Here is a 27,728-nt window from a genome sequence, read left to right on the forward strand (position 1 = left end):
CCAGCACTTAGATTTGAAATTTAACTCATGAATATAACTGTTATTTGAATTGCTCTTCTAGTTCTTTGAGGTGATTTGTGGTTACTTAGAAGCATTTCTTTCATACATCGATGGCTTCTGATATCTACAGTCTGTCATAGCCTTTGTCATTCTTGACGAACTCATCACTCCTAGAACATTCGTGCCCCAGGTTGACGAATACTTGGAGTATCGTTGTTGGAAAACTTTCTTAATATCTCTAAAGTTCTTGCTCGGGGAAATTAGAGAAAATTTGATATCTCGTTGCTGCTTTCACAATTCATTTTTACAACTATCAATAATCATAAACATACAGACCGGATTTTGCTCTCAAGATATCGTAGCTTATGGGGTTGACAATTGTTCAAAATGTTAACGATAGACGTGGCAACCTATATAACTCATATGAGTGACTGGGTTTTTTTTTCAATGTTGAAGATCAGATATCTGAATAAAGGTTAAGAAGACAAATTTGAAAACATTGGTCTGGAATTAAGGAATTGGAATCTGAGTCTGAAGTCGGGCCTAGATCTGAAACTAAGATTTAAATCTGGAACCAAAGATTCGGAATTGGGAGCTTATATCCGCGATGTGTGAGGCATACACAGTCAAGAATATGGAATCTTAATCTCTGCAGTTTAAGCCTGTAATTCGCAGTTTGAATCTAAGGTCTATTTCCAGGAATCCTCATCTGGAAACTGAGTTGCAGTTGCAGAATTACAGATTCCGGGTTTCGATTAAAATTGCAGATATCTGCTACATTTTTGAGTGATAGATTACAATCTGCAAATTTAATCTGATCTCCGTATGTGGAATATCGGATTCAATATTTGTATCTCAATCAGATTTTGATTTCATATTAAAATTTGAAGACTGTTTAGGGAGTCGCGTGTTGTTTCCCCATATTAAAGCTGTTAAAAAGATTATATATTTAAAATGAGTTGTCGTCGTACTGTTCGCTCCAGTTGGTTAAAGTTGAAGTCTTCCAAGGTCAACCGTGGCTCAAGAAGTAGAGAGCACAGGACAGTAAGTTGCATGTGGCTAACCACAACTCTCGGAGGCCGTTACAAACTGACAATACAGAAGTCTTTTCTTGTGATGTCCCCTCGAGTACTGGGTTCTTCAAAGGTGAACGACTCTCAAGGAAGCCAGGCGGAACCTGATTTGGTTCTCCGTTTCACGGTGCTCGTAATCACCGGCAACTGGCAAGGTGGCGAATACATTGTTTGTAGTTATTGGTTGTTGTTGTTGTTGGGCCAGAGAGATCGTGTGGAGTTTCCCGCAATTAGGACATTTTTTTCAGTCACACTTTAGACTTCGTTCACATGTTGCTCTTCGGCAATCCCGGATATTGACATATAGCAAGGGCGTCTTTTTGAGTTTGTCCTCTCCATTACTCTTGATGTATTCACATGTCAGGCCCGTTTCTGTTATCGCACCCTCCATTTCAACTACGTAACTACGTAACTTGATACTCTAATGTGAAGTGCTAGTCTACAACAATATGGTTTGCGTGTTTCCGGTCAGCCACCACAACCTGCAGTTTGTTTGGTATATCTGTCCAGATCTTTCGTGATCTGAATCGCGTTGAGACCATTTCCTTTTTGTTTTGACCGGAAGAAAATAACTCATAAGCCAATCTTCTGATGTGTGAACGCGCTTGGGCGACTTCTTGGTTCCTTTTTAAGCAATCGCAAGAGAGTCATGAGTTTCAATGTAAAAGATCTGCATATCAGGAGTATCATTCATGCGGCTGATAAATACAGTGTTTTAGAATAACTTTTATAGCCTAATAAAAAATTCAATAACAATAACAATAATAATTTGGGGGGTCTTCGTAGCCACTTGGTTACGCGTTCGCTTACCAAGCGATCGATCGTGAGTTCAAACTCAGGGCCCTCAATTGACCATCTTTGTGTTGTTATAGAATAACTACGTCCACGCAACCATCATCAGCGATGGAAATCGATCCACGGTCGAAATAAGATCGATTCATCCATACAACTGCTCTGCTCTGCAAGACACATCGGGCTGCTGTTCTATAAATAACTCAACAATGATCAATATCAACTGTCTCCGCTGTCCGGCCTGCTGAACAATGGATGAACAGAAAGAATACCCTTACGCCTAAATGGCTACTACTGTGTAATTTACCATAATGTAATGGAACAGAAAACTTAACGCCTAAATGGCTACTACTAACTTCTGTGTAATTTACAATTTATAGAAACATAAACATACGTACATGTACACGATTGAAACCCGGCTCTGTTACAGCTAAAATACTAATGAGCCTAACAAATAAATAAATGAGATAAAAAAAAAACAATAATAATTACTACTTTTTAGCGCAATACGCAATGGATTGGAATTAAAAGAGAAGATCATCGACGATTACGTGAATGGCATGTCATAAAAAATAATTTGTGACAAATATCAAGTGAAAGAGTTATACGTCTCGAAATTAATGTCGGTTTACTGGAACAATCAGACGACGTCCGTTGAAGCTGGTTTGTTCTCGCGACGTCCTGTACAGAAACCTCTCATTTCATTGAGTAACTGGAATAAAAGGCACCTGTTTGCTGAATCTTATATTAGCTGGACTCAGGAGAAATGGTGTACGATCCTGTTCAGTGATGAATATAAGTTCAACATGTTCGCCAGTGACGAAATTTGTCGCATACGTCTACCATTCGGAAAGCGTTTGAATGGTCTGAGGAGGTTTATTTGATCCAACAGAGATATGGATCGTTTTGGGTACAACAACATTCTTAGAGACGTTATGCTGACTTATTCCGAATGTAATATCTCATAAAAGTAGATATTTCAACAAGATAACGACCCTAAAGTGGTCAAGCCACAGAATTAGTCTAAGATATTGACAAATTCTGCATCGTCAAATGTTTAAGCTCTAAACGTCCACGCAACAATCATCATGTGACGGTAATCCCAGTCTCTTACCGCTCACATTACAGTCTGTTGCATCGGTAATTGATGCTATTTATAACACAACAATGGAATCCTCATATCAACAGTCTCGCTGTGTATATAGTCCAACTGTGAACACTCGAACAATAGAAATATTCTTACGCCGAAAAGGCGACATGTGTTATGTATCGAAAGAATAGGAATACTCTTACGTCTAAATAGCTACTGTGTAATATACAACATGAGAAAAAATGTACACGATAAACTCGGCTCTGTTACAGCTGAATTGCTAAATGAGCCTAATAAAAATAAACCGATGGGATAAAAAAAACGGAGGCTACAAAATTTTCGAACTATGTTTACCTCTATCTATAAAGATGAGAAAATCTTTAATTTTGATTTTATCGAAAAATTTATTCATCCTATTTTTGGCAAAATTAAAATGAACGCTCCCTCATATGTAACAATTTGTCGAAAACAAATTTCTCCCCAAATTCGTTCCATGGCAGTGATAACGGGGGGAACGTTATTTTCCAAGGCATCAATCGTTTATCGGTGTAGACTAAATATTTCGGCAAACGAGAAATCTGTGGTGTATTTATCGGTTTGAAGTGATTTAATTCAATGCTGAGCACCTTTAATGTTCATAATGTTTATATCAAGTAAGAATGGGCTTTTCGTAAGTTATGTTGTCGAACGAATTTCCATCCCGAAAAATACTTTATACAGTGGCGGGATTCAAACTTCTCAACCTTCGGCTCGGAAAACCAACGCGCTTACTAACTGCACCATTACCAGATTTTACAGTCAAGTAATATTTGGAATAGTTTTTATGCAGCTGTTAAAAAGTGAATAAGGGGCATGTGAATATTGTATATTCATTAAATGGAATAAATTTTATTTGCAAGCAAACTTTCAAATGGTTTGTTGGACATTTTCTTTCATGAACCTTGTTACTTGTATTGGATTATTGACCATGTTCATCCCGGGTTTCTGTGTTATATAATCTAGATCCGGAATACAGGCTGTCATCCTCCTGATGTACTCGATTTTCTATATGTTGACCGGAACTTTTCCATCTGGTTATGCAGGATTGGTAGAGACTCAATTGAGCTGGTTTCGATTTCAAAAGCCAAAAAGTACTGATGTTGACGTCACGTATGTGATTTTTTTTCCACCGTCATGTCCTTGAAGTCTTTTGAGTGAGAAAACTGATGGAGCTGCGAGAAGTTGAAGTGGGTTTTTTTGGCCATTGGGAGTTTTCCGACCACTGATTCCGATCGAAATAGTTGTTTTCTCGCATAGTTTCTTTTAGTTTTCTCGACGGTGGTGTAGTGGGATACTTTTACGGGAAACGACGAAATGTGTTGTCCAACAGGGCCAATGACAGTTCTCAGCTTGCGGTTTCCGGGAGATAATTTGCCTCTCAAATAATTAGAGTAATGTAGGAGGTGATGCAATCCGCACCAACTTTCACAATATCGTTGTTTTTTATTGGCCTGCTATCCCACCGGATCCCAATCCGATTGAGAACCTATGGAGAATTCAGTCCTGCAACGTTTATTGTGAATTCCGTCAATGTCTCACAACTGAAACAAGCCAAAAGGGAAGAATATGCAAAAATCGAAGAAGGAGAAGTCCTGTTAAATCAATGCAAATCGATTGATTGGAGTCATGAGGAGGCAATACAAAATATTGATGTTTTAAAATAAAACCCTATGAGGTATATATGTATTACAAAAAAGGTGCTTTTTTAATTATTACCATCATGTTTTTTTCTCATTATATTTCGTGATTCTAAAACTACTATTGATAAATAAAACGATACCATTTTATATTTTTCCACCACTGTGGTACCAACTTAGAAAAAAAAAGACGGGTGGGTAATGTCGGGGACATAACCGGAGCGACGGACTATACAAAGGTTTTGTTAAATATATATTTTAAATATATTGTTTTATTTTCTTCTCCTACGTGAATACCTACCTATCTACCTGAAAAATAGATTAGTTTACTGTTTACTCTTTATGAACATGTTGATGGTTCTGAAAAGAACCTTTGGTGTTGTGTTTTTGTTATCACTCGATATTCCCATCTTGTTCGGTTAAACCTTCCTGTTTAGCTATTGGGTTTGCCACTCGCCACAGCTTTCACAGTTGGAAAATTTCTTCCCATCCAGCTTGTGACATGTTGTTCAGTAAATTACATTTAATGCGACGTTCCGGAGAAACACTTTGCCACTCACTGAAACTAATTGTTGCCTTGATGAGCGCCGAACCGAAGCTGCTCTGTTCTTGATGCGGGTTTCTGATTGTCGTGAGCAGCTTTGCAAGCCAACTCGAGCACTCCGACGGCCGAAACTCTATAATCGCTGTTAGGTATACTGGTGCTCCGGCACCAATCCGTTCGTCCTAGTTACCCTTGCGGAGCAATCAGTGAATGCGACAAACAGGGAACTGGAGACCTGCACGGTTCGAGTGAGACTTTGCCTTTCCCTTAACTTGTCCTCCTTTGTTACGTCCAGGATGCCGATGCCGTACAACCACACGGGTTTACGGTTTGAAAGAAAATAAGATATTTTTTTGGGGTCCGCGTGTTTTATACTCTAGCGGTACACACTCACAGGATAGAGACAAATCGGCAGACTCAGCCAGAGGGGCGAGTCCAACGAGGAAGGAAGGAAGGAAGGTATTGTATTATAGAGACTTTAAACTTTTGCAGTTCATTCGTCTCTAGCCTTGAGAAAGGCCCTTTGAAAACTCTACTCTACTCTACTTCAGCGCTACCACCTCCGCCCTCTTGCCTTGAGAAAGGCACTCGATCCCTCGCCGTCCAGCTCGTCCAGCAACGATGTTGTCCAGTCGGTGTCCACACAAAGAATGTCCAACGAGACGAACGAATGAGCGTTAAAAGACAGTGATGGCAAAAAAAAATACATTCATTACGATTTGTTCGCTCGTTGGATTCACATGCAGGCTAAAAAGGGTCCTTTTCAGGATCACAAAATTATCTTCAATCTAAAGAGTTTATTGTTTTGTTATCACTCGATATCCTCATCTTGTTCGGCTAAACCTTTCTGTTTAGCGATTGCATTTGTCACTCGCTACAGCTTTCACAGTTGGAAAATTTCTTCCCATCCAGCTTGTGACATATTTTACAGTAAATTACATTCAATGGCAAGTCGCATTACCACCACTCAGTATCGGATTGGAGGTAATTTTAACCTGTAATTGAACATTTGCGATGACAGTGGTACAGTGTCGACTTTCAATGTGGGGTCATAATTTGGACCCCGAACTCTATGTTAACAAAAATGTCCAACTAAATATGTCGCATTACAGGTCCGTCCAATTAGCTAAATGTCGAGATAAGTGTAAATTACTGTACTTTCAATCTAGAAGCAATTTAAGAATTGGTGAAAATCAATAAGCTCAGAACAACTGCCAAATTCACATACTCATCATATCCTGGTAAACAAATTATGTAAAAATCAATTTGTGTTTGATTATTATTTTGGATATTGTTTTAGAAAGCATTGAACTGTATTTCCTAAACTCTTTTTTGGAAGGTTTAATGGCCCTGAAAAGCGCCTTGTTTTAAGGAATGGTTCCAATTTAGAAAACTTAGTACTCGTGGTTTTGAAAAAAACCATTTCGAACGCCTTCGATGCCGCCTTGTTCTGGATTTGCCACCAAAGCAGTTTGTATGAAGAACAAACTTTTTTCTTCTGCTACCTGATGTTGTTTTGCGATTGCGTTTGCCACTCGCCACTCGCTGCAACTGCCTGTTGTCTTGATGTCCACCGAACCGAATGTGTTCTGTTCCGAATGCGGGTTTTTTTTTATCGTCGCGAGCAGCTTTACCAGCTAACTCGATCACTTCGGCGGCCGAAACTATATAACGCCGGCTAGGTGGACTGGTGCACTGGTACTAACGCGCTCGGCCTAGCTACCCTTGCGGGGAACTCCAGATCAACACGCTTTCCCTTCACTTTTCCTCCTTTACCATGTCCAGACATGGCTGCTTGTGTTAGTTTGTTGATGTGATGTGATGCGAAACGATGTGGTGTACGGTTTGAATGAGAATGATCGTTACGGCAGCGGAGCGGGGATTTTTAAGCTGACTGGTAATGGTAATGGTAATGAATTAGAGAGACTTTAAACTTTTGCAGTTCATTCGTCTCTAGCCTTGAGAAAGGCCCTTTGAAAACACTACTCTATTTTACTTCAGCGCTACCACCTCCGCCCTCTTGCCTTGAGAAAGGCACTCGATCCCTCGCCGCCCAGCCCGTCCAGCAACGATGTTGTCCAGTCGGTGTCCACACAAAGAATGAAGCTGACTGGCTGGCTCGAGAATTACGCATGTGTGAGACTGCGACCAATGTTTCGTTCATTTTTTTCTTTTTCCTTTCCAATCGTGCTTCATTCTATTTCGCTGCTGCTCTGGTTGCCCGTTTTGGTCGGTACGATTTGAGGAGCACAAAATGGACCAATCAAAAATGGGCACATAGTGCATTTTGACAATGCTTGATATTTCACAATTATTCAATTATTTATCTCAAGAAAAATGAAATGTTATTCGTTATGATAGATGCGTAGATATATTTCCTATCAATTGATGCAAAAACCTTTGCGATCTATTGAGAAATGCTCGAGTTATAAGCGTTCCAAATCTTGCATTTTTTCCTACTTGTTCAGTGCCTAGATTTCCATTTCACCCCCTATATCTTCCGGTTAGACGTAGTCCTACGTCAATAAAAAATGTTCAGCGAGAAGATGTAAAATTACGAGCTCCCGGTATTAATTTGACAGAACGTATATCTGAAACTAAGATTTACATTAAATCTGGAATCTAAATTTCGGGATTTGGAATGTAGTTGCAATGCGAATTGACATTCAAGAAGGTGGCATTTGAATCTACAGTTCTACTCTGTAATCCATAGCCTTTCTTTTTCTTTATCATCTTCATCTTCATCTTCAGCCGTGATTTATTTGTACAAGAAACGAGGAAAAGATCTGAGTGTGCCCCACACTCAAGTGATTGGTGATGTATCCCCTGCAGTCATATGCGGAGTATAATTCATGTCTGGAGTTCTGAAATCTTGAAGTTCAGAACATGGAAATGATCTTAGTTATCTTTGACTTTAATCCTTCTTTTTACTTAAATTCTTTTTATTTTTTAATTTGGTTTACATTATAATATAATACTACGTTTCAAGTGATCAACCTAGTGTTCTACACTTTTAAGTTATGACTTCAATCCTCAGCAATTCTGGAATGTTTTCCTCGTTGGAACTGGGCTTTATGGCTTTTTTTTATTATTTCATCCTACATCACTGTAGTTTTTGAAGTCGTCTGTTTCCATCATACAATTTGTTTCATTCCGAACAATTCTTCAATTATTTCGACTCAATTGCATCTGAAATATCGAACGGTGCTTGTTGTTGATATGTTATTTGGTTGCATGTCTGTGGTGCTTCGTGTCAATTTACCACTGCTCCCCTATCGCAAAATCTTACTCGCTTTCCACACGGCTAATAGTTAGCTCCCTTGGGTGTCTGCTTTATTTTCAGCTCCGAACATGCTTTGGGGCGATCCATTTACATGTCACGCGGCCACCGTTACTTCCAACTAGACAACTCAAAAGCGGTTTGCGTGCTTGCGTCCCGAGTTCCATATTTCAACCAAAGATAGTCATTGTGGCTAGCGGCAATTTGATACCATACAACACCCACCCAACCCCAACAGAGTGCACCTCTTCCTTCCGGTGGATTTTTTTTTGAATTTACTCGTTCCGTTTCCGATTGATGAAACTGGTTAACCTCCTTCTTCTACTCCCGGATAAATTAACGTTCGTTTTCTAGCGTTGCCGTTTCGTGTGAATGTGCCATAAAAGCGGGAAATTTGGATGAAAAATGTATGCTCCCTCGAGCGCGCAATTTGGCTTTTAGACGGCCGAAGCGAGTCACTGATTTGCTTCTTTTTTTCTCTTTGGTGCTCTTGTTTTAATGATGTTTTATAATGATTACAACGGAAGAGCCACACATTTTTCGGGGCTGTCCGAACACGAAGTTTCACACGTTTTGCTGACGTGGCTGCCGGTTCGGGGTGGTGGGTGAGGGGTCAGCGTTTACATATCAATGGCGAACGAAATGGGAGCGTTTGCTTTTATTTTACTGTACCATTACGAGACGGTTTTCCGTTTGACCCATAATAAATCGCCACAATATGCAAATTAAGACATATAGTTGGCCGGTTATCGGGTTGATCTTTTTAAATGTCTTTTTTCCAGTTGACTTAATTAGGCGAATGGGAACAAAGTGTTGCCATTCATCGTATCGCTCTACAGTAAACAGGAAAAAAAAAATCAGAGGGCATTAGCATTTAACGGAACCCTTGCAGAATAAACACATTTTATTCCATTCAGTGTTCTGTTTTCTGTGTTGTTGTGAGTAATTTTACTACGTTCCGGCTGGAAATACGGCAATACGGGTATGACGTTCCGGAGAAATATGAACAAGACATGAAAATTAAGTTTTGAAGGGAGTTTTGAGATTTTAGCAAGAGTACTTTTATTATTTTTTCTGCTCATAGAATTAGCATACACAGATTATGAATCAATGACAACTTTGAAAACTTTTCTAACAGACCAGATTTAAGATGTTGAGAGTAAAACATGCCTAAAGAAAACTGACGACCGGATACCGAATGTTACAAAAAAAAAAAAGAATCAATCACGATCAAACATTACCTTTCATTATTAATCATCATTAATTATATACATTCTTCATACATTATTAACAATATGTTTTGATTATTGATATGTTAGAAACTTTATTAAATTTCAATTATTATCAACATAAAGCATTAATTTATTATAAGTGTTGAAAATCAATTAGTGCAAAGCTATGAGGAATGTAGAATGTAGAACAACCGTTTACAATTTGATTCGCTGTAAACATTACTGAGAAACTAGTATGCATTGCCAACTGGAGGTACTGCTCAGACTGATAACCAAATGTAAGGATCGTGATAGTGCTCCCGTGAATAGCGTCACACATTATCATGCCGGAGGTTCGGGTTAGATCCCCGTCCTGGACGAGGGAATTATTCGTCAAAGATATTTCTTCCGGCTTGCACTGTGGTTACGAGTATACGCGTATCCTAGAGCTTGCCACTCTGAAATACATTCAAGGCCTGTTATATTGCGTGAAATCTCTACTCAGTAATCATAAATGACGCAATTTAATACTTATGTTGAGGATGCTAATGTGCCTCTGGGAACTCCTTTTATAAAGGCGATAATATGAATTTTTGTGATAACTGAAGCAAGTTCTATAAAAAACACAAATTCCCGGTATATAATTGACAGAATGTAGCCCTAGTGCTCATTCGAAGAAAAAATTTGATATTGGCTGAACATATTCATTGCACCTTCTATCAGTGTCATGTGAATTATACTGTACGTCTCGTTACTGCAAACGTATCTGTATGATCTATCAACATCTAGCTTTATAGCGACCACCGTTTTCTCTAAGATTGATTTGAAAAACTCACTTGCGAGATAATGGTTTTATCCCTTCTGGTAGTTTACACAGCGTCCACGTAACATCGCTATTCAGTGTGCAATTTCGATGGTTCAGGTCAATCACGGAGAGCAAATAGTATACAATCTACCACAGCTTAAGCTTGGATCACATGCAATTATCTCAACAGTTTTAAGTTGGTTCTTCCTCAGTGATGACGCCGTCTATTTCGACGTAACGATAAGGCTCATACACGCGGTACACCATCGTGAAGAGGTCACACCGAGTTATTTCGTTTGCTTGGATCCTGCTAGGGACGATAACACGAACTCTGTCTAGTCTCATCCGAGTCATTTCAGTAACATTGGATGGCATTGAGTTGGTTTGAAACAATAGGAGATGTTTAAGATAAAGCTACAGGGTACAAAAGACGAAAATCAGTTTTTTCAACCTCGTCTCATCCTCTTTTCACCTCGCCCTCTTCAAGGGATTCTTCATCTGTAAAGGCGCGTCCACATTATGCCGAATGATGCCGATCGGCCTATACCAGGCGGCATATTCGGTTCGTTATGTAATGTGGACGCCACATCGGGTGCACGAAGCCGAAGTCCCATCGGTTGCACGAAGCCGTCACGAACACACGAAGCACTATGTCGTCAACGCTAATTTACTTCGTTTTGTTTTGGTTCGACTTTCTCGAACCGGACCCACTTGTTTCGGGTTGGGTTCGGTTTGATTCGAGTCGGTTTTCGGCACATCGGCAAGCCCGGGCGGTACGTCCACATTTAGCCGGCTTTACCGGGCGGCCAAGGCCGATTGGCGTAATGTGGACGCGTCTTAATATCCATCGGCGTGGATACAGTATCATCCTCGTCGTCCGTCATGATAATACATTTTTGAAACAATGAATGAAACAATAAGAACAGAATAGAGGAAAATATGAAAAAATAAAATGAAATTTGCTATTTACCAACAGAGGGGAATATACCTACTTTTTTCTCAATTTTTTTTTGAAAAAAAATGAAAAAAAAACTTCAATAGTATAAAGGGTGTGTCACATCAAATTGCATCACGGAAAAAACGCTGTAGAAATTTAATTTTTAGGAATTATATCTTCATCTTTCGCTTATAATCAGAAAAGAGTGTATAGATCATGTTGACCATGCTTCACTGTCAATTTTTCGTAAATTTGGAAAAATGTCGTCGAACGAAAAAGAGCGTCGTGAATTAATCCGGCGCACTCATTTCGAGAATCCGGAGTTGTCACATCGGGACATCGGTAAGATGCTGGGAATCGTCCAATCCACGGTCAGCAGAGTACTAAAACGATACTTCGAGACCCTAACCATCGACCGGAAGGTGAAGAACGGCAAAAATGGATGCTCCGTCAGTGAAAAAGATCACAAGCGCGTAGTTAAGCAGTCTGGACGTGATCCGAGAAGCTCGGTCCGAGATGTCGCCAATAAGCTGAATTTGTCAAGTTCATTCGTCCAGCGGACCAAGCAGCGGGAGGGCCTGCGTACATACAAGGTTCAGAAGGCTCCTAACCGCGACGAAAGGCAAAACATGGTGGGGAAGACGCGAGCCCGGAAGCTGTACACCCAAATGCTGACGAAGCCGCATTGCCTGGTAATGGACGACGAAACCTACGTCAAAGCGGACTTTCGTCAGCTGCTGGGCCTGTTGTTCTTCTCCGCAGAGGACAAATTCAGCGTTCCGGAGGAGATTCGCAAGCAGAAACAATATAGTGGAAAGAAAAATCGGAAAATTTTCGGGAAATCCTGAAGGAAGGTCGGCAAATTTAATTTCCACATGTTCGAAAATTACATCATAATAAGCGTTGTTAGTCCAGTTGTTCGTAAGTGGAAATGGATTTTCAGGCGAAATAACGCATTTCCATATCTTATATCTATATAAATAAAAATGTGAGGAAAAATCTGTTGGTAAGCGGAAAACCCGAAGAAGGGATAGTCCGATTTTAGCCTCCTGTATTCTGTTGTATTTTTCTCTTCCCGTAAATCAACATAATTGGAGAGAAAAATCGGAAAATTTTCGGAAAATTCTGAAGGAAGGTCGGAACATTCGGAAAATTGAAATCCCACATGTTCTAACATTACATCATAATAATCGTTGTTAGCCCATTCGATGTTTGCGCTATCGGAATTGCTCTTTGTTCGTAAGTGGAAATGGATTTTCGAGCGAAATCACGCATTTCCATATGTTATATTCTATCTATGAATAAAAATGGAAGGCCAAATGTGTTGGTAAGCGCAAAACCCGAGGAAGGAATGGTTCAATTCGAGTCATCTATATTTCGTTGTATTCGTCTCTTCCCGTAGATCAATATAGCGGAGAGAAAAATCGGAAAATTCGGAAAATTGAATTCCCATATGTTCTACAATTAGCTAAGCGTTGTTAGTCCATTTGATGTTGGCGCTAACGAAATTGATTTTTGTTCGAAAGTGGAAAGGATTTCCAGACGGAATATCGCATTCCTATATCTACTTTCTAAATAAACAAAAATGGAAGGCCAAATGTGTTAGTGTGCCCTAAACCCGAGGAAGGAATGGTCCGATTTGAGCTGTCTTTATTTTGTAATATTCTCTGTATCAAACACGTATTCCATGCAACGGAGAAACATGTTATTTTCAAATGCTTGAAGAATCTTGAACGAGAATTGTGTTTAAAAATAATTTTATATTATAAGGACGAATTTTTGTAGAAGTACTAGACAATTTATAGTAAAAGGAAATTGTAAAGGGTCAAAGGGTAATCAATCAATGAAGAGTTCAGTGATTGGACTCACCAACGTTCACTTAGTAAGAAAACGTGGATGTTTGAAAGTATCCAATTAAAAAAAAATATTTTGGGCGGGACGAAGTTCGTCGGGTCAGCTAGTAGAGATATAAATATAATAGAATGGGATCCCTGCCAAAGTTTTTTTCTGGTAGGAAATGAAAACTATCATAAAAGCTTACTGTTAAATAACGGCAAACACGAACCGGGTACAGAGATAATTTCGGGTTTAAAGTTCCGCGGATTAATTTGACGCACTTTATTAGGGTGAACTAAAACTGCGACCGCTTCGCTTAGTGGTTTATTCTGGACTGACTTGGGGTACAAAATGATGATGATAAAATGGTAATGAACAATAGCCCAATAGTGTGTGGGGCTTGTGTTGACGGCTTGCACAAACTATTGGTCGTGGGTCAGCACCATTCACAATATTGTCTGTGCCTCAACACCTACCTTAAAAGCTCTCCCATTTACAGTTGTATAATTAATTAATTCGTTCATTTTCTATGTATTCCGAAGTGATTCACGTTATCGAAGGAACACTGTCGAGATTTATTGAAGCTTAGTTGATGTGATGCAAGATATTCTACCAGATTAGCACACACGATGTCAGCTTCAAATTGTTATGTTTTGAATGAAAATAATTACTGTTTTTGGAAATTGGAATCCTAATGTGTAGACCATTTGTGTTTAATCAACTCCACGCAACACAAATTTAGTTGATTTGCACATAACTTCCCCCTCCCATAAAAATAGAAACATTCGCACCCAGAGCGGAGGTGGTATAAATTCACCGAAAATATGAATATATTCATTATATAAATTTGCGCTAGTGTAAACGGTTGATGTGACTTCTATAAATCTCATCATATTTCTTCCTAACCTAACCTAACCTAAATTCGCGTTGCCTCGAATTGATATTTTGGACGAACGTCAGTAACTTACTTAGTTCCTATATCAGCCTACCATAAAGGGAGTCGGTAGTCGGTAGAATGTGCGATTCGACAGTTCTTGATTACTATGAACACATGGAATGATAAATTCAGTGATCCGCTAGTTAGAAGCAAACATTGATACTCGCGAAATCATGATAATTATCCCATTTTGCATTGTTCCCGAAGCAATCCTGCGCTAGAATTTCACTTCGCACTCACCTGCTGCTCGGGGTTCCACCATGTAGAAGACCACATCGCCATCGGACTCGCTTTTCGACAGCTGCGAGTCGGCAGCGGGTGTGACCGGCGTTCCGAGCGTATTCTCGCTTCCCACTCCGCTGCCGGACCCGGCCGTCCCCACCTGTCCGGGTCCGCCGCCGCTAGGGGCAGCTCCCGAGGCGCTCGACACCGCCGCCCCCGCCGAGTTGCCCCCGCTCGACGCTGCATTTTTGATGTCCGGGGCCTCCATTCGGTTGCGGGATTTCCTACGCTTGAGCACCGATGCGCCGCGTCTCGCCACCTGTACCATTAGGGTCTGAACCCAAATGTTTCGAAATACACAACAAACAACAAACATTGATACACATCTAGGGCGGTACAACACTAAGAACGTTCCCTTGTGCCGGGGGGGGGGGGGGGTAGTGGGGGAAATGTGGGCGGGGTCAGTGTATTTGGGGAGAGCGGAAATGGATGGTTCCGAGAAGTGATAGAGAAAAACGGTTGAAGTGAAATGGGTGAATCAGTGCCGAGTGGTGAGAGGAGGTGAAAGATCTGATTGTGATTAGATATCAATTACTTTGAACTCATACATTTTAAAGAGCAGTGCCGTTCTGTACGCGGAATTGTCTCTAAAATGTATCAGCCCATGGCAATATGCGTGGTTCTATTTTACAGTGAAACCTATTCTGGCTACAACTACTATCATTTGCAACGTTCAACGAAAAGCCAACCAACAGATCAGCGCTCTGAGTCAACAGTCAACAAACAAGCAACACGAAATAAACCAAAGTGCAGAAACAAGCATGCCTCGTAAACTTTGCCAACATGGAACAGAACCAAGCACATCGCAAATCGATCTGTGTATTTACTGCGGAGAAAAGCGGTCGGATGCAGTGGATGCTGTTTTATGAACATTCGCTCTTCTCGGATCGAGGGTTTCAGTGCAGTTCAATCTTGTCTCATCGACCCGGTTCCGTATTCAAAGATTGATTAGCGCGGTTTCTCGCTGTGTCACGGTTTAACTCCCGGCTGGAATATAATATTTGCTTGCTCTGCACTCAGCATCTCGACATTCACCCGAAAAACTTCCATAGCATCCGCCCTGTTTTCTGCAGTCAATCAAGTGAAGCGGTGGGTGCTTTAAGGTGGAAAACCGCACTGTATGACATCCGCTTTCAATTAGCGGGATATGGTGATAATTAAGCATACTTGATCGACGAGACTCATGAGGCTGACGGTGAATTGATAGCTGGAGATTGTGGTAAGGGTGTCAATGTATGGGCGAAAGGATGGAAATAGTTTGTTTAAAAGGAGCATTCGCGCTTCCGGGGGGAGCGTATTACACTGTTGCTGTTACTAGGAGCTATTGTATTCAAAATTCAGTCACCGTGGAACTTGTCATAAGTCATCGCTGAGAGACGGTAGTCTGTAGAGAAATATCTTGTGTCAAAGCCGAAAAGTTTGTCGAAATATATTTTCTCTGGTTGCTGAAGTAATGTTTGATATAGGATATTAATCATTGAACCATTGACTGGAAAATTCGCCTACTTTCAGCGGCGCCCCAGCCAGTCAGAGCACAATTTTTTCAATACGAAGAAGACCCATTTCATTAGGCCAGGTCACGTCAAAGACAACGTCAAAGCATATGAACAATAGAAGGCATTCTGCCAATTCATAGGATTAAAGAGCGTGCTTTATAAAAACTCGTGGAACTACCTTTTGATCTTTAATATATAAAATTCACTGGTAAAAATATTGCTACAAATTAGACATATTAGGATTAACTGAGTGAATATTAGAATTCCAGCATTCAACATTTGAAAGGTCAAAACACTTTATATTCTACGTGAATAGAAGTGATTGACAATACAGGTTAGGAATTGAACTTATAAAGTAAGAATGTATGAATTTGAGCTTGAAGTAAATTATATTCCTATAACTACCCAGCGAAACAGCGCTACGTCTAGGGATATTGCTGTCGGTGTCCATTGCGTAAATCATACAGGCACACTGTAATGTAGGTATCATCGCCAAACATATTGTGTAAAATTAATTAGGAATATTTATAGCTTGAAGCTGATTGAAATATAATCATCGCTATCGGAAGAACCGTGTGTTTCCATTGATTTACACGAACAACTAATTTAAAGACTTCGCGGTTGGTTGATCTGTTATAAGGCCGTAACAACTATATTGCTGACACCAGAAAACATTTTTTGCCGCACTTGGAATATTATTTCAATATTTTTCTCAACCAAAGACTTCTTTCTGGCAATACTCAATTTTTTTAGGGCTGCTAAAAATGTACGATATTGATTTGGCAGTCTTTTTATGTATAAAAAACACGATTTCAGAGCGCCGGCGAAAAATTCTGTTTAAATTTGTTGAACATGCAACAAGTTGATATGTTTTTCACTGTAAGCGTTCTATTTAGAATCTGCAGTTTCTTCAATAACAAAATGGTGTATTTGATGAAAAAATTCAAATTTTATATTTTTTCTTCGTAAGTCTATATAGCATTTTTTTTCCCGCTAGACTAGAGATATTGTGTTTGAGTCGTTCACTTGCCTAGTTTTCACGGCTTTATGGATGGTTAAGCCAGGGTTGCAAGGTGTTTTGAACAGAAATCTGCATGTTGGAAAATCAAAAGTTTGGATTTGTCTGGATTTTTTCGACTGCGAATTTCATCGAAAAATTTTCACTAGAACGTCATTTAATATTTGTGAAGGCGGACACGGTTTGCTGACGAGCAATGACAATGAAGTGTCTTTCTTAGGGCAGGTGAAGGAGGAGTTTGGATTAAATTTGTCCACAAAAGACCTTCTGTGGATTAGAACTGCAAAAATTAAAATCCTATATAATTCAACGCATTCAACATTTTTACGTCTGATGTGTAAAACATGGTTTAATAGTTATTTTTTCTCATCATATATCGACGCTTTATACTTGAACTTGATGGTTGCAGACATGTGCACCGAACCACTTTCTTCGGTGTTCAGTTAATTTTTGGGAACAAATTTCTTAATTGCGGGAATGCTATTTTATCCACAACGGGTAGTTGTGGATAGAACTTTACCCCAAAACATGACAACATTGGTTCGTTCATCCGGAGAATAATCTGAAAAATCAAGATTGCGCAGCTCTCTGAATTCAATTGGCTGAATCATTTCTCTGGGAACAAGATTAGGAAAATTTTCAATAAGCGGTAGAACAGCGTAGTTTAAAGTTTTCTTCTGATGACATTGTACGGGTCCAGCATAGTCTGATTTATCATAACCGTGTCGTTGAAGTTGAAGTTGATGCATTATATTAGCCTTTAATTCGTTGAGCCGATCAACAGATATTTTTCCATCGTTTACAGACTTTTTAATGAGTTGTTGAGTCGCTGACCCAACCTACACATTTTCTAAGCTCTCGTGTAGTGTTGGTGAAACGCAACTTCATTAAGATATTTTAGCGTTTGCATGAACTCATTTGTGAAAACAATATCCAATACCATGAAACGTTGTGAAATACTCGAATCGAAGAGCATTAGGCAAAACTATAGCGAATATACTTCATATTCAAAAGCGATGGACAATCTCTTTTAAGTAAAGTGCCAAGAAAGTTGCCTTGCGAAGCCATGGTCCTTGCCCCCATAAGCACTATTTCCAATTATATAAATTTGGTATGCAATTTTTTCATGTTCGATGTTTGACATTGTTTGCCACTGTTCATAATTGAAGAGAGGGTAACAAAATAGTATTTGTACAAATTTCAAACCAAACTTTAACTGTCAAAAAGTGTCAATTCACTTTATGTCTTAACAGCATACTTTGTAGAAATCGGTGCTTAGAGAAAGCCAGGTCAGTCTGGCCTCCCAATTCTTTGGTAAAATCAGTGATGCCATTTAGAATAACTGTTTTAATAAAACAAGCACAAACTGCTTTTCCAAACGAACTCATTAAAGTCAAATTTGACTGCATTTTTTTTAATCTGGAAAAAATTGGGCAATGTGCGGAAAGTCTGGACTAGACAAAGGATGGTCTGGATATCTGGTTGCTTTGCCAAAGTTTGGAAGATTACAGACAATAATCATAATTCAACAAAATAAATATAAAAAATAAAAAAATATATAATTATATAAAATATATTTAAATTGTAAATAAGTTGATACAAATTATTCACAAATACTGGAGTAGACAATTAATTTAAAAAAAAATATATATATATATATATATATATATATATATATATATATATATATATATATATATATATATATATATATATATATATATATATATATATATATATATATATATAAATCAAACGTTAATGATAAATTTTTATTAAAAAAATCACCTTCTTTTTTTCTATTTCTATTAATGTAATCTCTTGAATTAAATTAGTAAATGAGTGTATTCAAGTTCCAACAAATTCCAGAACGCAAATGTAAAATGCACTTGCAAAATGTTTTCTTGCAAACTTATGCGCGCTTATCCATTTGCTGAGTTTTGAGTTCTACTAGGAATCAATTTGGATCACGTAACACAATTTATACTGTATCTTAAATGTTTCAAACAAGACTTGTGTTAATTATAGGGGGTCAATTTTTAGACCTCGTCGACCCCCAAAATCAATTTTCGTTCATGTCGACCCTCGGGAAATCATTCGACCGCTTTGAGAACCCCTGCATTAGGCTATGAACCACCAAACAAAATTTAGAATCAAGTTTAAGGATGAACTGCATAACGCCATGTGAACCACCATTAGTCAATCATTCAAAAAGGCAATGTTTTGGTTATAACCAGTGTAGCCACATTTAAATCTGTACCAGAGGGGTCAAAAATCATTCTCATCCGTACTTTTTTTTTTCCAAAAATCTGTATTCGTTGTAGAGAAAAAAAAATTTATTAGCATTAAAAAATACTCATTCATTCATTACAAATACTACATTTACATTTGCAAGTCATTCGTGTGTTTGATGATGCTTATTTTTTTAATCTAAATTGCATAATATCTTTTTTTTTTAATTTTCGAGCTGCCACCACGATGTCTGATCAAGTCCTTTGATCTCAAAATAGCGTTTATCGTATCGTTGCTGAGCCGATTTGAAAGGGTATTTTTGTTCTGATTATATTCAGAAAAAAATTGCTCGACAGTTGCCGAGAAGTGAGGCATAGTGAGAACGTTACAAACAAGGCATCGAAGCGCCAAAAAGGCTAGCGAACCGTCAATTCTTTTGAAGCATCCAATTTCTGTCCACCAACCCTGCACATGCTCGTTTTCTTAAATTGTGATTTTCTTACGGAGCAATTTTATCTTTGGGCAACAGAATTAATTCACCACATCTTGTACATTCCCATTGTAGAATCCTGGAAACACTTCTAACACAACGTTTAGGCTAGTCAAATTGGAAAAGCTTCTGGATTTTAACATTGTTGTAGACCTGAGTGTCGAATCATCAACATCGAATCTTCATCTCATTTGTTCGATCAGCTCCACGAAAAAACTACGACAAAAATCTGTTGAAATGATCTACCTTTCGTTGTCCATTGTTCCGATAATTTCTTCAGCTGCTATTCCAATCTAAAATTCTTATCGCTTTTCAAATGATCTTCACAGTTAATAGCATTGGACATAGAAACAAAGTGAGGTTACTTGCAGATACTAGTGAGAATGATCCAATAAAAATCTTTCAGATCTTCATGTAGCATCGTGAATTCAGGTATTTCAGCCTGGAACAAACGATCCAATCTGTTGATCTGGGGCAAAACATACGTCGCACCGTCAGACGCGAATTCTTTCAGACGATCTTTGTAAGGAATTTCGTCCTTGTGAAACTGATCAATCATTGCATTGTAATTTATGATTTTATGATCAGCAGCACCAAACGATACTGCGAATCTATACCAAACTGTACTTTTTGACAAAAATCTGTACTCTGTACCGTACAGAATCTGTACCAAAAATAACGTAAAAATCTGTACCATTGCAGATAAATCTGTACGTGTGGCAACACTGGTTATAACGTTTTGAGGCGAAAAGCCTATTCATGGTTTTCGAGATATTTCCACACTTGATTGTGATGCTCATATACCATTGAAGCCATAACTGAATATTTAGTTTAAGTGTTTTAAAGCGTAGTCACGTCACAAAAATAAAGTTTTTTTTTATCAAAAGAACTCAAGTTCTCTTATTTTTATACTGAGGTTTTTCGCAGTAAACAATGAGACCCTTTAATTATTCCTGAGACCGATTCACAAACAGAAAATTGAGAGCTGTCCTTTTGGCAAATGCTTATGCATATAATTTATTGACACACTGAACTGATCCCCGCACTACACTTTATTCAAATGAGACACCTTCTTTTCTTACTTTAACCGAACGAAAAACTTTGCGACCGCAAAGTTCGCAAATCTTCCGGAAATCTTTTTTTCGCGAAATAAACTTCTCAAAATTTTACGTTTGCTCTTATAGTTCAACTTTGTTCACGTTTATTTGTATACTGTTCTTTTTGTGTTTCTATTTACAACTTGTTTTGTTGTGTCTGTGTATGATAAACAATGCGTCACCTTCAGTTCTTCTTATTTTCTAGGTGTGGTAAGTGCGTCGTGTAAGTGAGTATTTATATATTTACAAATTTTAATTTCAGTTCAGGTTTCTGGTAAGTATTGAATACATACTATAAAGAGATCCAGGCTCACCAAAAATGCTTTACGTGTGGTTAAACATTCCAAATATGCACGCATTAAAGCTTTTCACATACTTTGCACCATACTCGGCACAGATCGAAAAGGTTATAAATTCACGTTTATGCTCTCCTCCTTACTCTCAGTAAACACTTTCCAACTTCATTTTATAATGAGGTGTGGTATTATTATGCCTTTATGTAGCAGCACCAGTGGTTATGTGGATAGCGTGTTCATGTAAAACAGCCTTGCATTCCAGCCGGTCTTGGTTCGATCCCCGCTTGACATCGTTTGGGTACAACCCCAGGATGACGACCAGTCTGAGAGAGAGAAATCTCTGCTCTCACGCATACAAACATTTTAAAGCTTTTGAGATAGGCTTTCAGTTGTTCATTTTACCCTTCAGCACACGAAAAAGCGTTTTTTCTGCTGAAGATGAAAAGATTAAATGTTTTCTGTCAACGCTAGTTTGGGTGTAGATGGTGTGCCACAAGGCTGTATCTAGGGCCTTATCATGTACAGTGTGTACACTAGGGTGGCAATGGATGTATGGAAAAAATTTCATCATCGAATTTAAAAAACCGACCATGTACATTTTGTTTATTGGTTCAAAAAAATTATCTGTGCAAAGCTTCAGTTCAATCGGACATGATTGAAGGGTGCCTCAAAGTTTGGATTTTTTCATCCTCGAAAATCTTCCAAGGCCCCAAGAGGGGAAAGTGGGAAAGGAAATTTGGAAAATCGAAATTTTTTTTCGATGCAAAATGACTTAAAAATGCATGAAACGTCGAGATCTGGTGTCATATCGAAAAAAAATTTTTGGGCGAAAATCGACCTTTCGGGACCTGAGAGACAATGAAGGTTTTTAAATAAAAAAATATAATCGAATTTAAAGAACTGACCATATACATTTTGTTTATTGGCCAAAAAAAAAAATACCTGTGCATAATTTCAGCTGAATCGGACATGATTTAGGGGTGCCTTAAAGTACTGTTCAATTTGAGGAGAATAAATCGGGTCAATCAAAACGTGGTATCCAGGGCGTTTGGATTGTTTTTTTTGTAGAAAAATAAAATTCCATTTATTGTGATAGATGCGTAGAAATATTTCGTATTAATTGAGTCTAGATCTTGGGAAAACATAAACAAAAAATTCTTTGTATTTCTGAAGTTTAGATATTCAGTATTGTACCCTAGAAAGGACTTTTCGAATATTCCAGCATTGACCGAGTTTTAGCCATTTTAATGATGCGGTATCTAATCAAGTATGACCTTGAAACGTGCACCCGTGGCCGAGTGGTTAGCGTCTCACATTATCATGCCGGGTGTTCGGGTTCGATTCCCGTTCTGGTCGGGGGATTTTTCGTCAAATAAATTTCCTTCGACTTGCACTGTGGTCACGCGTATTCAAGAGCTTGCCTCTCGGAATACATCCAAGGCGTGTTATTTGGCTTAAGAAATCTCAACTAAGTATTAATATATGACGCTAGTTAGTGCATACGTTGAGACGGCAAAAGTTCCACAGTGAACGTTAACGCCATTCAAGAAGAAGAAGAAGACCTTGAAACGAAACCTCAAACGCGTTTTTCTTGGAGCTAGTTTTTTCAAGCTGGCGTACACGATACCTCAAGTTCTACTGAACTGATTTAGAAAAATATATAATACGAGGGTCGTTCAAAAAATAACTTTCAGTGCCTCAGAAATCGCGGAAAATTTAGTAGTAGTTTTTTTCAAGATATGTTTTGGTACCCTCTTATGAAAATTTGAATGATTTCCTACATTTCATTCTCTGACCAAAATTTTGTAAGTACATATATAGTGTTTGAGTTCGAATTTTTGCAAATATTAAAAATAAAATTTGCCATTTTTAAAAAGTAGTCCATATTTTTTCAATTTTACGTATGCAAAGTTGGTTAAATGAGCAATGATTTTTTTCATTACAATGTTTCATTGTAATCTAAGTTTGTGCTGTCGACTACTAAGACGAGTTGGCATGAAATTCGTGAATGATGTAATGGATTTTCAGGTGCAATTAACACAAAAAAAATTATTAATTAAATTTATTTTTTCCATATCGAGTAATACATTTTTTTTCGCAAATTATGAAAACAAAATTGAAAGGGGAATGTGTTTGATCACATTTTCGTATTATAATCAAGGTGAAAAAATCAGGGAATAAAATATAAGGGTCAGGACGCCATGTTTCAATTTTTCAAATATCATGAAGTAATGATTTTCATTCAAAATTTGAACAATTTAGAACTACGTCGAGCCTGCTGATCTACAAGTTTGCTTCTAGCAAGAGGTTTTAGGCAGAGGTGTTATCACAACATACAGGGTGGGCCATTTAAAGTGGAAGCATCTGGCAACCCCATAACTTTTGACAGAGATGTCAGATTAACAAATGTCATACCGCGTTGGAAGCGTCATTTCAGTACAATTTTAACCATGGAACAATACACACCTAAACAACGCGCTGAAATTGTTCAGCTGTACATTTAAAATAACTTCTCAATTGTGTTAACTAAACGTGCGTGGAAAAATAAAAATAAAGTTAAAACATCGCCTGGAGACAACACTATACGTCGATTATATGCTAAATTTATATCGTCTGGTAGTGTTGGTAATGCCAGTCATCTGTCCAGACAACGACCAAGACGTTTCGACGAGAATATTGATGCCGTTCGAGCCAGTGTTGCAGAGACTCCATCGACATCAGGTCGCCATCGTTCGCAAGAGTTAGGCATCTTTTTATTGCCATTTGTTCGTGAAAATGAATTGGACAATTACTGGTTCCAACAGGACGGCGCTACATGCCATACAGCGGCTGCCACGACCAAATTATTGCGCGAAATGTTCCCCGGAAGATTAATATCGAAAAACGGCGATTATGACTGGCCACCGAGATCACCTGATTTGACGCCTCCTGACTTTGTTTTATGGGGATATTTAAAATCCAAGGTATACACTGGTAAACCAAGGACCCTGGCTGCGCTGAAAGACAATATCCGACAAGAAATTGCTGCCATATCGGCCGAAACATTGGGCAAAGTGATGGAAAATGCCGAAAAAAGGGCACATTTTGCGGTCAAGGCCAGAGGCGGTCATTTACGAGATATCATAATCAAAAAGTAGTTAGAACAAATCACCTTGGACCAAAATAAATGAATTTCAAAAAAAAAATTTTAAAATTCCACTTCTTTACTTTGCTATTGCAAAAAAAAATCCTTCCACTTTAAATGGCCCACCCTGTAGTAAGTTTTATGCAATCAAAAAAGTTCATCGAAAAAAACTGCAGTTCCACTCTGTAAATCGCATTTCCACTCTGAATTTTTAATAGATTGCTCCATGCAAACTATTCGTTCGCCTCGATTATAAGTTGCTTTGTAATCGTTCGAGAAGTGTACATTTGTTTTTACTTGAGTATCTCTTCGGTTAACCTTATCCCATCGCTTGTATTTGATTACTGGAGGATGGGATGAGAGAGAGAGAAGTAGTTCAGAGGAGCGAGAAGTGCTCCCGTGGCCGAGTGGTTAGCGTCAAACCTAACATGCCGGGGGTTCGGGTTCGATTCCCGTTCTGGTCGGGGAAATTTTTCATCAAAGAAATTTTCTCCGACTTGCACTGTGATCACGCGTATCCTAGAGCTTGCCACTCAGAATGCATTCAAGGCGTGTTATTTGGCATAGAAATCACAACTAAGTACTAATAAAAATGACGCAAGTAATATTTACTACGTTGCTGTTTTTGGCATATTTAACGAAAACTTCAGTGCCTATTATAGGTTGAGAAATCCCTGCTCGGTGTACGTTGCGGAAATGGCTGCAATCTTTCACGCTTTGGAGAAAATTGAATCCTTGTCGATTGATCACTATTTTATCTATTCAGATAGCCTCAGCTCAATAGAAGCTATCCGTTCGATAAAACCTATGAGAGCCTCATGTTATTTTCTTATGAGAATAAGACAGCTCTTGGGTAGACTAGTGGAAAAGTCTTATAGGATTACATTAGCCTGGGTCCCAGCCCATTGCTCCATTACAGGTAACGAGAAAGCGGACTCGTTAGCTAAGATCGGGGGCCTTCCAAAGCACCATTTTTGAGCGACAAATAACCTATCATGAATATTTTTGTACTCCTCGTAGTTATGTACTCTCCAATTGGCAACACAATTGGAGTAGCGATATAATGGGTCGCTGGTTACATACAATTATTCCCAAGGTATCGACAAACGCATGGTTCAAGGGATTGAATGTAGGTCGGGATTTCATTCGCGTGATGTCCCGCCTCATGTCTAATCATTACTTGTTAGATGCACATCTGTATCGCATTGGGATCGTTGATAGTAATATTTACGTTTGTGGTGATGGTTATCATGACATCGAGCATTAGGTCTGGTCCTGTAGAAACTTTCATTCTGCCAGGGCTCATCGGATTCTCAGGGCATTAGGAAGGCAATCTCACTTACCGGTTAGAGGCATCTTAGCTAGTCGCGACCTCAACCTTATGCTTTCTCTTTACCAATTTATCAAAAGAGATGATATCTCTGTTTGATTCCTTCCCTCCTCATCAAACCAAACTACCCCACTCGCTCCATCCTAGTCCTAAATCATAATCCGGTCCAATGATTGTAGTGTTAGATTTAGTTATTATTAAATTGTTAGTTTTAATTATATAGAAAATAAGTTATATTTTAAGGTGAAATTTGACTCTGTAAACATTAGATAATAAGTAATTGAGTCTGATTAATAAACGTTTTTGGAAAAAAAAAATACTACGTTGAGACGGCGAAGTTCCTCTAGGAACGTTAGTGTCATATAAGAAGAGTAATCGTTCGACAATTAATTGTTTTTTTTTGCAGTCATTATTCGATCGATAGATTAATCTAACGATTTTCGGACATCTTTTACAGTATTCATAAGATTCGGTTTACCGTTTTCGCATTGACAAGAATGAGGATAATATAAAGAAGTGATGGCATTAACTTTTTCAAAGTTAATCAAAATCAATATTCAATAAATGTCGTAGCGTTATCCTAAGTCAATTATGCGGTCGTTTAAAAAAATATTCCATCGAATTATAACTGATGATGAAAAATGGATTCAAGCGTAAAGAATGATGCATAAGTTCCGACCAACTAGGAACATTTTCGCCAGAGTCGTGTATTCACCACCAGCATAATATCGGAAGGGGTCTTTTTTGAAGGTGAAGCAAAAAAAAAAATTAATGAAAAATAAACATTTTATGTTGTTTTCAGAGAATCTTTCACACTGCAAGAGACACAGTTTGACATGAATCTATGTCGATTATTTAGCTCATTCGTAGAATATATTGTTCGTATATTAAACGACACTTTCATAACATAAAAAAATGAAAAAGTCTGTATTGAGTTTGTATACTGGAAAAATGCGTTTTAAAAACTTTAATTCGATTCTATCACAAAAGTTTTTTTTTCTGAAATTGCTGAAAATGGCTAAAATTCATCCATACATCGCAAAATGGGGTATTTGAAGATAGAAGATCTTCCAGCACCAACTTTTTCATATCTAAAACAAATCGAATTTCGCTCGTGTGCAAGATAGCTTAATTAGCTAATATTCTCACACTAATGAAGGTTTCTTGAATTCCGAGAGGATAACTGTTCTAATGCTCAAGATTTTTATTCTAAACCCAATATGTTTCAGCATGATTTCATAAATTGATCAAAAAATTCTTTCTACATGTGGGAAGTGGGGCATAGTGGTCACCCTAAGGAATATGCCCATTTCCAGCGCCCACAATTCCTTTTTCTCGAAGAATATTATAGTTCAACTCATTGTTCTTCACGATTGCAAACGGCTTTTACTATAAAAATTCAAAATAGAACACTTTTCATCATTAGAAAAAAAGGTGAAAAATAGAACTTTTATTTTGATTGGAGGTAAAGTGGTCACCCGCACATTTCAAGCTAAATGGGATAGATTTATGCGTTTTTTTTCGTCTGAATTTTTTCAAAACATATTTGATATAGTAGATGTATGAAAAGTATGAAATAAGCTTGGCCTATTCACCTAAAGTCTCAATTTAAATTTTCTCTTGCATACAAAAGCGTAGTAAGAAATAACGTTCCGCATAATGAGGCTCGGTTTAGTTGGAATGGTATATTTATCCAGGATCAAAACCATGAAAGGAGTTTCTTCAAGAGCGGAACGTGATGAGGTATATCAGCTTTAGTAAACAGAACATTGTAAGTTGTTATTCACCTATGACCACTTTGCCCCCAAACATCAAAATAAATTCTATGCTAAATAATCGCTGCTATTAAACGAAATATCTGTTCACCTCTCCTAGAATATTTGAACAGTTGTCCAAACTGATGATTTATCCAATATATAAGATTGAATAAACTAAATTTCACGAGAAATTCCTTAGATACCATGCGCACAGAACTACGGCCGAATGGTTATCGAGAGAGTAATTTCTGTTTTTATTTGTATTTTGACATGCGACAGCTCTACTGAAGTACAGGGTGACTCAAAAGTCATTAAATTCTTCAAACATAGGGTGACTATCAATACGGCATCTATAGTCAATAGTTATACTACTAAATAAGCAGGTGACCACTTTGCCCCCCATGCCCAATTTTCACCCACTACCC

General features: G+C 38.2%; 1 protein-coding gene across 1 annotated transcript in view; it reads right to left on the minus strand.

Moving 5' to 3' along the window:
* LOC129765754 (potassium voltage-gated channel subfamily KQT member 1-like) overlaps window positions 1-27,728 on the minus strand; it is a 186,863-nt gene that overhangs the window by 17,419 nt on the left and 141,716 nt on the right. The window contains exon 6 of the mRNA XM_055766178.1: window positions 14,422-14,737. Coding sequence (XP_055622153.1) covers window positions 14,422-14,737 — 316 coding nt within the window. The remainder of the gene's footprint in view (window positions 1-14,421; window positions 14,738-27,728) is intronic.

The sequence above is a fragment of the Toxorhynchites rutilus genome, chromosome 2, assembly GCF_029784135.1.
Source record: "Toxorhynchites rutilus septentrionalis strain SRP chromosome 2, ASM2978413v1, whole genome shotgun sequence".
Lineage (NCBI taxonomy): Eukaryota > Metazoa > Arthropoda > Insecta > Diptera > Culicidae > Toxorhynchites > Toxorhynchites rutilus.